Raw genomic sequence first — 11,726 nt, 5'->3', positions numbered from 1 at the left:
ATATAGATGCATCTATCTGTCTGTCTATCTATCTATCTATCTATCTATCTATCTATCTATCTATCTATCTATCTATCTATCTATCTATCTATCTATCTATCTATCTATCTATCTATCTGGGACACTGTACCACAGGTCAATATCATATATTGCACATCAGATCACAAAAAAGATACACATGTGAGGACATAACATAAGTATAGATAGACTATTGGAATCGTGAATTTAGAGACTTCATGATCCACAAGAGATATATCATGGAAACTCAGAAGGAAGGTACCATGCCTAAGCATGTAATATGGAGAGGAGAGAGGGGATAAGGACTTTCCAAAGGAGAAAACCAAAGAGCTGATCCTAGACCTGTGATCAGAAATTAGTAAGACAGAGAGTCTTGATGGAATGGAAAGGCAGGGCAGAACAAGGTTGTCTTGTGAATTTGCTGATTCTGATATTACCACCAAGCTGCTAGTATCCTCACTTTTTTTTTTTTAGCAATGTCACCATGAGAAACAGATTTTATAGTGCAACATCTGTTCTTACATTCCTTTATAAATTATCAGGAAGGAAATCTCATTTGTGATACTTGGGCCAACCTACAACCACACAATGGAGACCCCAGCTGCCTTCATCCTTGTGGGCATTCCAGGTTTGCAGTCTTCATATCTCTGGCTGGCTATCTTCCTGAGTGCTATGTACACCACAGCCCTGTTAGGAAACACCCTCATCATGACTGTGATCTGCATGGATTCTACTCTCCAAGAGCCCATGTATTGCTTCCTGTGTGTTCTGGCTGCTGTGGACATCGTTATGGCCTCCTCTGTGGTACCCAAGATGGTGAGCATCTTCTGCTCAGGAGACAGCTCCATCAGTTTTAATGGTTGTTTCACTCAGATGTATTTTGTCCATGCGGCCACAGTTGTGGAGACAGGACTGCTGGTGGCCATGGCTTTTGACCGCTATGTGGCCATCTGCAAGCCCCTACACTACAGTAGGATTCTCACACCTAAAATGATGCTGCGAATGTGTGTGACCATCATCATCAGAGCTGGCATGTTCATGACTCCTTTGATTTGGATGTTGATTCATCTTCCTTTCTGTGGCTCCAATGTGGTTCCCCATTCCTACTGTGAACACATGGCTGTGGCTAAGTTGGCCTGTGCTGACCCCATGCCCAGCAGTCTCTACAGTTTGATTTGTTCTTCCATTATTGTGGGCTCTGATGTGGCCTTCATTACTACCTCTTATGTCTTGATTCTCAGGGCAGTATTTGGTCTTTCCTCAAAGAATGCTCAACAGAAGGCATTAAGCACTTGTGGGTCCCATGTGGGGGTCATGGCTCTATACTATCTGCCTGGAATGGTGTCCATTTATGTAGCCTGGTTAGGGCAGGGCATAGTGCCCTTGCACATCCAAGTATTGTTAGCTGATTTGTACCTGATCATCCCACCCACCTTAAATCCCATCATTTATGGTATCAGGACCAAACAAACAAGGGAGAGAATATGGAGTTTGCTGACTAGTTGCTTTCTACCATTCCAATCAGGGTTTATGAATATAAGACTTTTCAGGTCTTGAGCATTCCAGCCAACGATAAAGATGCTGTGGAAATTGGTGGAGCTAGATTGATTTACATTTCATTATAGAAACAGATGAAACTATAAAGAGTTATCATTGAATAACCTTTCAATTCTAGTTGGAATGATTCTTATTTTCTGACATATTTATTCCTATCTGCATCAGGGGTAATTTTTGGGCAGAGAATTTACATTTAGGATTTTTGTTTCCAACTTTTTTAAACCCATATTTCCAGCCTATTATCTTTCTAGTCCCTCTGCTGAAGAAAACTCTGCTGTTTGGTACCAGTCCCCCAATACCTGTCTGATTTTCCCCAGAATCATTCCTTTCTTCATGTGACTTCATGGAAGAAATTTTCGTGCTTGACTTGGCTCTCTGGACCACGGATGAATCTATGCACTGGAGTCCTGTGCTCACACCAAGACCCAAATCTTCCAACCAAACCCAATTTGCCTGAGGAGCTGTCAACTTGAGATCAACGATGTTGACCTTATTCTAATGCATGGACGTGGAAGAAGAAATGTGAAGGACAGCAAAAGAAGGCCAACAAGTAATATGAGAACTTAGAGAAGAGTTCTAGCAAACACTATTTACTTCATTTTTTTAAACAGATTATTGTAAAGGGGTTACAGAGGGGGTTACAGTTACAGGAGTCAGTTAATGAGTACATTTCTTTTTTAAAGTATGTATTTTTTATTGGAAAGATACTTATAGAGGGGTTACAGTTACATGTGTAAGGTAATGAGTACATTTCCTATCGAGCATTGTTACCTCCTCCTTTGTTTTTCCCCTACCCTTCCCTCCTCACCTCCCCAACTCCTCCCTCACACCAAGTTGTGAAGTTTGTTTTCAACATAGTGTCTTGTACATCTTATTGTTACAAGGTGTCAACCTGTATCCTTGTCTCAGCATTTTGTTATTTCCCTGCCACTCCCCAAATTAGAAAAATGTATATACAAGATGCAAGACACCGGAATCAAATACAGTGAAAACAGGGGTTGTACCATGGGGGAAGAACATACACGAGAAACAAAAAAAAAATCACAGAGTACATTTTAAATAGGTTAAAAACAACAGCAAGCAAGAAAAAAAACTTGTGTCCCTATCTAGGAGTTCATTTCTCTTAGCATCATCTTATATGGTCATATGTACATAGCTTTTGACCTTTTCTGCTTGTCCTAGACATATACTAGTTATTGCAAATAAGGGAAACTATGTTTCTTTGGGCTTGGCTTACTTCTTAATATAATTTTTTCCAAGTCTTTCCATTTCCTAACAAATGGGGCAGTGTCATTCTTTCTGATGGAGGCATAGAATTCCATTATATATATATATATATGTACATATATATGTACATATATATATATATACACCACATTTTCTTTTTTAAAAAACTTTTATTGTAAAGATGCTGTACAGAGGGGTTACAGTTACATGATTAAGGCAATGAGTACATTACTTGTCGATCATTGTTACCCCTTCCCTTCTTTGTTGTTGACCCACTATCCCTTCCCTTCCCTACCTTCCACACTCCTACCTTCCACACTCCATCCGCTCCCCCACCCCCCCACCTCTGAAGTTGTAAAGTTCGTTTCCAGTATACTGTCCTGTGGGTATCCTTGTTGCAATGGGTCATCCTGTGTCCTTGTTTCAGCGTTTTGTTGTTAGACATAGGTATATACAAGATGCAGGATATCAAAATCGAGTACAGAGACAACAGGGGATATGCCATAGGGGAAGGGACATACAAAGGAAACAACAGCAACAATAAATAAAATCACATGGTACATTTAAAACAATAACAATAAAGACATACCTCTTGTGCTCATATCTTGGGGTTCATTTCACTTAGCATTGTATTATATGGTCATTTGTACATGGTTTTTGAGCTTTTCAGTTCATCTGATAAAATTATCCTATATGTATACTAATTATTGCAAATAAGGGAAACCATGGGACCTATGTTTCTTTGAGTCTGGTTTACTTCACTTAATATAATTTTTTCCAAGTCTTTATTTTTCTAACAAATGGGGCAGTGCCATTCTTTCTGATGGAGGCATAGAATTCCAGTGTGTGTGTGTGTGTGTGTGTGTGTGTGTGTGTGTATGTATACCACATTTTCTTGATCCATTCATCTACTGAGGGGCATCTGGGTTGGTTCCACGTCTTAGCTATGGTGAATAATGCTGAGATAAACATAGTTGTGCTGGTAGCTTTAGTATGGCTTGTTTATGATCATTTGGGTAAATGCCCAGAAGTGGGATTGCTGGGTGATAGGGGAGCTCTATGTGGAGTCTTTTATTTTTTTTCCAGGCCTGAACTCTGGGCCTGGGGGTTGTCCCCCAGCTCTTCAGCTCAAGGCTAGCACTCTACCACTTGAGCCACAGTGCCACTTCCGTTTTTCTCTGCTTATGTGGTGCTGAGGAATCAAACCCAGGGCCTCTTGCATGTAAGACAAGCACTCTACCACTGAGCCACCTTCCCAGCTCCTATGTGTAGTCTTCTGAGGAACCTCCATACTGCTTTGCAGAGTGGTTGAACAAGTTTACACTCCCACCAACAATGCAGTAGCATTCCCTTTTGGCCATATCCCCTCCAGCATCTGTCATAATTAGATTTTTTGATTATAGCCATTCTGACTGGGGTGCGGTAGAATCTCAAGATGTTCTTTTGATTTGCAAATCTTTTATAGACAGAGATGTTGAGCATTTCTTCATGTGTCTACTGGTCATTCTTATTTCCTCTTCAGAGAAGTCTCTCTTTAAGTCTTTAGCCCACTTATTAATGGGGCAGTTGTTTCTTTGAAGATTTGTTTTTGGGTGATTTAATTTTTTGACTTTTAAGTATATTTTAGATATGAGACCCTTGTCTGTTGTGTGGCTAACGAAGATCTTCTCCCAGTCTGTGGGCTTTCTATTGATCTTGCTAGCTATGTCCTTTGCCATGCAGAAGCACTGCAGTTTCATGCAATCCCACTTGTCCAGCCTTTCTTTAATTTGTTGTGTTTCTGGGTCTCTGTTAAGAGAATTTTGGCCCGTGCCAAGGAGCCCTAGATTTTCTCCTATTCCTTCCCGTAATGTTTTCAGGGTGTCTGCTTTTACTTTGAGGTCTTTGATCCATTTGGAGTTGATTCTGGTGCAGATGAGTAAATTTATTTTTGAACAGTGTCACCCCCTTCATTTCTCCCTGTTTTTTCTCTCCTGACTCCCTTTCCCACCAAGTTGTATAGTTCCTTTCCCGCACAATGTCTAAAGAGTATCACTGCTGAATAAGTTCACACTTTGTACCACTCTTTCTGGGCTTCCTCTTCTCCTGCCAAATCAGATAAATTTACATACAAGACAAAAGGGACAGAAATAATAAACCACAACAAAGGGGAAAGACAAAGAAAAAAGAACCATAAAAAGTAAAATGAAAAGCCTCTTGTTTCCATTTCTTGGAGTTCATTTTGAGAAGCATTATTATATATGATAATATGCACATAGATATTGAGTCCTTATGATGCTCTCCTAATAATATCCACTAGATCAAGAAAATCTCTCTCTCTTTCTCTCTCTCTCTCTCTCTCTCACACACACACAGGGGAATTCTATAGTTACATCAGAAAGAATGACATTGCCCCATTTGTAAGGAAATGGAAAGACTTGGAAAAAATTATATTAAATGAAATAAACCAAGCCCAAAGAAACATAGGTTGAATGGTTTCCCTCATTTGTAATAATTAGAATGTGCCTATAAATCTCCAAGTTAACCAATGGATAGTAAAAGACAAATAATTACACTTGGACATGATAAATTATATAGGACTGTAAACATTCACACAGTGATTGTTTGTAATATTTTTTTCCAGGTGCTAATTTACATTAGACATGAAAGGCCCTCCTTACTATGAATTTCTTTAAGATCTTACATGTAATAGAAATACACATTTGATTTTGGTGTATTTGAAAAATTTAATAAAAAGGTTACTTCTGACTAATGTTAAAAATTTACAGTGCAAATTGTTATATTTGAATCCTAATGATTCCTTTCTCTTGATGATATAATCAATGTCAACTGAAGACTCAAAGAAATAAAGACTGGAAATACATAATACAGCATTTGATATAGAGTATGTATTTACAATACACTGAATAGGGGCTGGGAAGGTGGCTCAGTGGTAGAGCACTTGCCTTGCATGCCTGAGGCCCTGGGTTCGATTGCTCAGCATCACATAAGCAAAAAGAATAAAAGCCGGAAGTGGTGCTGTGGCTCAAGTGGTAGAGCGCTAGCCTTGAGCTGAAGAGCTGAGGGACAGAACCCAGGCCCAGAGTTCAGGCCCCACGACTGGACCCCCCAAAAAATACACTGAATATTTTCTAATTTCACATATATTTTATGTATATGTGTGTGTGCGCGTGCATGCATGTGTGTGTGTGTGTGTGTGTGTGCGTGCGCACGCGTGCACGTGTGTACCTGTCCTGGGGCTTGAGGCTTGAACTCATTTCTTGGGCACACTCCTTGAATTTTTTTGTTCAAGCTAGTGCTCTACCACTTGAACCACAGATCCACTTCTGGTTTTCTTTGTAGTTAACTGGAGATCAAATTTCATGGACTTTCCTACATGGGTTGGCTTTGAACTATGATCCTCAGTTCTCAGCCTTCTGAGTGGCTAGAATTATAGGCATGAGCCACTGGCACAGGGCTCTAATTTTATACTTTTAAAAGATAGTTCCAGGCAGTAAAGTCCCCCTGTAAGACAATTTTCTCCAATTAACCACTCAAAGCCTGGGAATGGTGCTGTGGCTCAAGAGATAGAGCACTAACCTTGAGCACAGAAAGGTTCAGCCAGCACCCAGGCCCTGAGTTCAAGCTCCAGAAGCAAATTAAAAAAGGATTTGAATATCTATTTTGTGAAGACCTGCAAATAATCAACAAATGAAAAGATGCTTTTTACCTCTAGCCATTATAGAAATGCAAATCAAAAGTACAGAAGATAATCTCATATCCATGAGGAAGATAACAAGAATAACAACAACAATGGATAACATAATCTCTACCGCTGGCAGGAATATGGAGAAACTGGAACGCTTGCACACTATGAATGGGGTGGTAAAGAGTGTTCAAGTCTAGTGACATATTGAAAATTAGACTGCTCCTGGGCATTGATGGCTCATGCTTGTAATCCTAGTTACACAGGAAGCTGAGATCTGAGAATGGGGCTTGGAAGACAGCCAAAGCAGGAAAGTCCATGAGACTCTTATCTTCAATTAAACACCAAGAACAAAATAAAGCTGAAAGCAGAGCTGCAGCTCAATGGTAGAGCACTAGCCTGGAAGAAAGAAAAAGCTCAGGGATAGTGTCTAGGCCCTGAGTTCGAATCCTAGAACTGGCATAAAAAATGGGAATACCATAATGTAGCAATCTCACTTCTGGGCATATATACAAAGAATAAAAATTGGGATTTCTGAGACATATTTATTTGGCACATTCATGCTTATAATAGCACTTAAGTGTAGTGGTTGTAGGTGGACAGAATATAAAACTTGATTCTCTGGCTTACTATATTTGTGAACTTCTATGTATCTCAAATCCATTGATGAAATATAAATATATTGATGGAAGGTACTCCAGAAAATGTTTCAGGTTTGAATGAGAAAATCATTGAAAAGCATCTTTTAGAGTTCCTGGGATACAGAAGTTTTTTTTTTTTTTTAAAAAAAACAGTCTTGAATATTTTTTATTTCCTTTCAGGATGCACTTGGCATTATTGGTCTAATAGTCAGATATCCTCTGGGGACTTGAAGAAACAAGGAACATTCACTCACTAGACTTCTCCTTCCTCCTGGAATCTGGAAAGCTCCATGGACAGATCACAGAGAAAAATCTATTCTCTGGAGGAGTTAGTGTTTGGATGCTTGGCAGAAACCAAGGGAACTGAAGTGTCCAGGGAAAAAGCAGAATGTTGGAGTGTCTCCTGGGAATGTAAGGATAACTTTGAATCGTTATCTTTGATCTCCTGTGGTGCTTGATGTTTCTCCTGTGCAATTCCTCCTTGCTTTGACTAGAAAAAAACATGGTTTACCAAAGATGATCAGAGAAAGATGTAGGTAACTGACCTAGAGATCAGGGTTTGAGGGTCATGGAGACTAAGGTCACACCAGAAATGAGGATTCAAGTCCCCTAACTATAAAAGTTGGTGAGATCTCAAGAGTATGGCTGATTCTGGAAATAATTGGAGAACAAAGGAGTTGGGAGAAGGGGAAGAAATACAGGTCTGTCTATTTGGTTCAAAGCTAAGAGAAGGATGGGTAAGTACAACCTTTGGATAATGGATGGATAAGTTTCAGGGACCAAGAGGAATTATGAGAAAAGACTAAGCAATAAGCTGATAGGGGCATGTTTGTGGAGGAAAACAGGGTTATCAAATAGCAGGCTCTACTGTTCACATGAATTATGAAAAACTGCTTTCAATTTTAATGAAAATTTCATTTAAATTTGGAATTTCCCATCCTTCAAAGGGGAAATGAAAAGTGTTCGTATATCCTATGATTTAGTTATCGCAGATAAATGAAAGCAGGGGCCAGGGCACGGCTAGAACTATGTCTTAATAGAAGTTGGCTAGAGGTTTTTTTTTTTTTTTTCTGTTTTGTGCTAGTCTGGGGGATTGAACTTGGGGCTTGGATAGTCTTTCTCCCTTGATGTTCTAAATTAAGGGATATTTTTTTTTTTTGGTCCAGTCGTGGGGCCTGAACTCTGGGCCTGGGCGCTGTCCCTCAGCTCTTCAGCTCAAGGCTAGCGCTCTACCACTTGAGCCACAGGCTTTTTTTCTTTTTGCTTATGTGGTGCTGAGGAATTGAACCCAGGGCCTCAGGCATGCAAGGCAAGCACGCTACCACTGAGCCACCTTCCCAGCTCCGTCCCTGAGCTTCTTTTGCTCAAGGCTAGTGTTCTGCTATTTGAGCCACAGTTCCACTTCTGGCTTTTTTTTTTGATAGTTTGTTGCCTGGGCTGGCTTCCAACTGCAATAATTAGATCTCAGCCACCTGAGTAACTAAGATTACAGGCATGAGCCACTACCACCCAGCTGGGTTAGAGCATTTGGAGAAGATTGCACTTCAACAACCAGGAAGCTACTGGATCTGAATATTGATCTGGGCAGTGACAGTGTGGTATGTTCATGTGTTCACATCATAACGCTTATGAACCCGTGTGTCTTAAGTTTCTGTATCTTATGTCAGGTGAAGAGTTAGCAAAAATAAAAATTAGGAAACAGGTAGCGATAAAACCAAACCACTTACATGGCAACATACTTGTAGTGGAGGCCACTATTGATCTTAGCAATAAAACTTTAGTAGAAATAATTTGAATAAAATAAAAATTTTAAAGAAGAGAAAACTCAGTCAAAGGGGCTGGGTTTTTTTTTGGACAAGACTAAAACTGTGTGTGTGTGTGTGTGTGTGTGTGTGTGTGTGTGTGTGTGTGTTCTCTTTCAGTGTTGATAAAGAAAAACAACAAAGTAAGGGCAAAAATACCCCACATTCTAATTGACTTAGATGAGGTAGCCAGGGCTGGACAGAGGAAGGCTAGGGAAGGGCATAAGCCAAAGTTCCCCTCAGAAGGAAGCAGCCAGGAGAGGAAGATGGTCTATTAGAGGTAATGCGGCAGCAGGTGCTGTGGAGCTTTAGGCAGTAATGCTCCACACCGGATTTGTTGCATGCAGAATGCAGACAGCTGTCTTAGGGATCTCTAGAGAAATGTTCAGTCTTCTGCCTTGAAAGCGCTGCCCTTCCTCTCCTGATCTATCACTCAAGGTGTTTGCTCTAACAAGCAAAGTTCTTTTTTTTTTAATGAATTTTTTTATTGTGAAAATACTGTACAGAGGGGTTAGAATTACATGGGCAAGATAATGAGTACATTTCTTATCAAGCATTGTAGCCTCCTCCTTTGTTTCCCCTTCCCATCCCTGCCCATCCTCCCCCTACTACCCCACCCAACCCTCCCCCTGCCCCAAAGTTGTAAAGTTCGTTTTCGACATAACGACTTGTACATCTCATTGTTGCAATGGGTCCACCTATATCCCTATTTAAATGATTTGTTTTTTCCCTTCCCCTCCACAAATTATAACAACATCAAATCCAGTGAAAGCAGGGGTTATACTGTGGGGGAGGGACATACAAAGCAACAAAGAAATAATCTTATAAATGTGTTAGAAACAATTGCATGAAAGAAAAAAACATTTGAATACATATCTTAGGGTTCATTTCCCTAACATCAACTTAACTGACCTTTTCTTAACAAGCAGAGTTCTTAGGAATTATTTGTGGTACTCATGCCGTCATCCAATCTGTGTCATTCTGTTAGGATTTTTGGTTTAGTTACTGGTCTGTTGGTTTCAACAAAAGACACGATCTTTAATCAAGTCCCAGAATTTTTTTAAATTTATTTTATATTTTTACAAAATTCTTAAAGAGGAAGGGGTAACAATGCTTGGCAAGAAATGTACTCATTACCTTACTCATATAACTGTAACCTTCTTTACAATAAAATAACAATTTTAAAAATCCTAAACATTTCACTCAAGGCTGGGCTGGCATCTGTGTGCTATGTCCATCATTGAGTAGCTCTTCAGAATGTAAAGTGAAGGGCATATATATGTCACAGTTTGGATGGAGGACTGGATCAGTGTCTACCACTTGGTTAACAGAGAAAATGTCTTCTGCAGCCTAAAGGATGCCAAGCACTGAATTCCATCAGTCCAATCTACCCGATAATTCATCTCATCCCAGAAGAGAAATTAAAAAAGGCTAAGTAGAGACAGTATGCCTAGGGAAGCACATGGGAACTTCTCAGTCTGTAAAGCCTCTATTGACAAGAGGCACTGGAAGTGATAGCTAGTCAGGCTAGTGGTGAAGTTCAGAAAACAAACACTGTAGAAAGCCACCTGGAGAGCTTTGGAAACCAATCTTGGGTGATGTCTGACTACTATGAAGTCAGCAGAAGTTACATAATTGGTGTAGTCATCTACTAGGCTGAGACCTTAATAGATGCAATATTAGGGCAAGAATGAGGTGGATCAATTGGATTAACAGGATCTGACCCACACTTGGGATCTTAGTATGATACTCAGACAAGACTACATGTGCACATCTTCAGGAAGTAGAATAACCTGAGAGTAGAAGGTAAAGCAGCTGATTATTATTTGGTCGGTCATGGGGCTTGAACTCGGGGCCTGGGCGCTGTCCTTGAGCTCTTCAGCTCAAGGTGAGCCCTCTACCACTTGAGCCACAGCCACTTCCAGTGTTCTGGGGGTTAATTGAAGATAAGAGTCTCACAGACTTTCCTGCTCCGGCTGGCTTTGAACCATGATCCTCAGATCTCAGCCTCCTGAGTAGCTAGGATTACAGGCATGAACCATCAGTGCCTGGCAAATTAAGTATATTATTTGGAACACTCTACAACCACAGGAATTGAGAAAGCAGTTCACAGGCTTTATTGAACATATATGTGCCAAACATTATGCAAAAGACTTTAAATAGCTTCTCATTTGAAAATGTCTCTTTGGCCTAGAGACTATAATCTCCATGTTACTAATGGGCAAATTAAAGGTTGGCAAGTTTTCATAATTTGACCAAACCCAACTTGCTGGCAAGTATAAGAGTAGGGTGTTGAGCCTGGTGAGTATGACTAGCAATAATAACTCTGGCCACTTTCCCCCCTGCTTCTTGCTGATGGAGGATCATCACCGTTTTTTGAGTAGTGCAATAGAGGAATGCAGAATCTGTCTGCTCTATTCTAAGGAAACTAAATGTTCCCATAAGAAAATCAACTGATATCTCCCTAAACTGAGTGATACCAGTGAATGAAGAAGAATCTGCTGGGTGTTCTCAGAGATCTCTGTGTGGATTATACATGCTCAATCTCCAAATGAAAGCAAAGAAACCAAGCAACCTAACAGGAAAGGAAGTCAAGTCACATTTTCTTAGATACTCTATAGGTATATTCTTGATTATCTCTAGTAGTTTTACTTTTCATTGTAACAGTTGGAAAAATCAGTTCTTTTTTTTTAAATTTAATTTAATTTTATTTGTGAACATACTGTACAGAGGGGTTACAATTGCATGGGCAGGATAATGCGTACATTTCTTACCAAGCATTGCAGCCTCCTCCTT

At 40.0% G+C, this 11,726-nt stretch overlaps 1 protein-coding gene across 1 annotated transcript; it reads left to right on the top strand.

Annotated features, from left to right (window-relative positions):
• The first annotated feature begins 606 nt into the window (after window positions 1-606).
• LOC105983918 (olfactory receptor 52I1-like) lies at window positions 607-1,575 on the top strand. Its single transcript, XM_013013949.1, has one exon. It carries the CDS (start codon window positions 607-609, stop codon window positions 1,573-1,575), a length of 969 nt encoding a protein of 322 aa, XP_012869403.1.
• Window positions 1,576-11,726: the final 10,151 nt, after the last annotated feature.

This window comes from Dipodomys ordii, unplaced genomic scaffold, assembly GCF_000151885.1.
Source record: "Dipodomys ordii isolate 6190 unplaced genomic scaffold, Dord_2.0 Scaffold22, whole genome shotgun sequence".
Lineage (NCBI taxonomy): Eukaryota > Metazoa > Chordata > Mammalia > Rodentia > Heteromyidae > Dipodomys > Dipodomys ordii.
Note: the sequence above shows the minus strand (reverse complement) of the source record. Positions and strands in the feature narration are given on the sequence as shown.

Coding starts and splice junctions, on each gene's coding strand:
- LOC105983918 (XM_013013949.1), top strand. CDS start 607: ATGGAGACCCCAGCTGCCTTCATCCTTGTGGGCATTCCAGGTTTGCAG.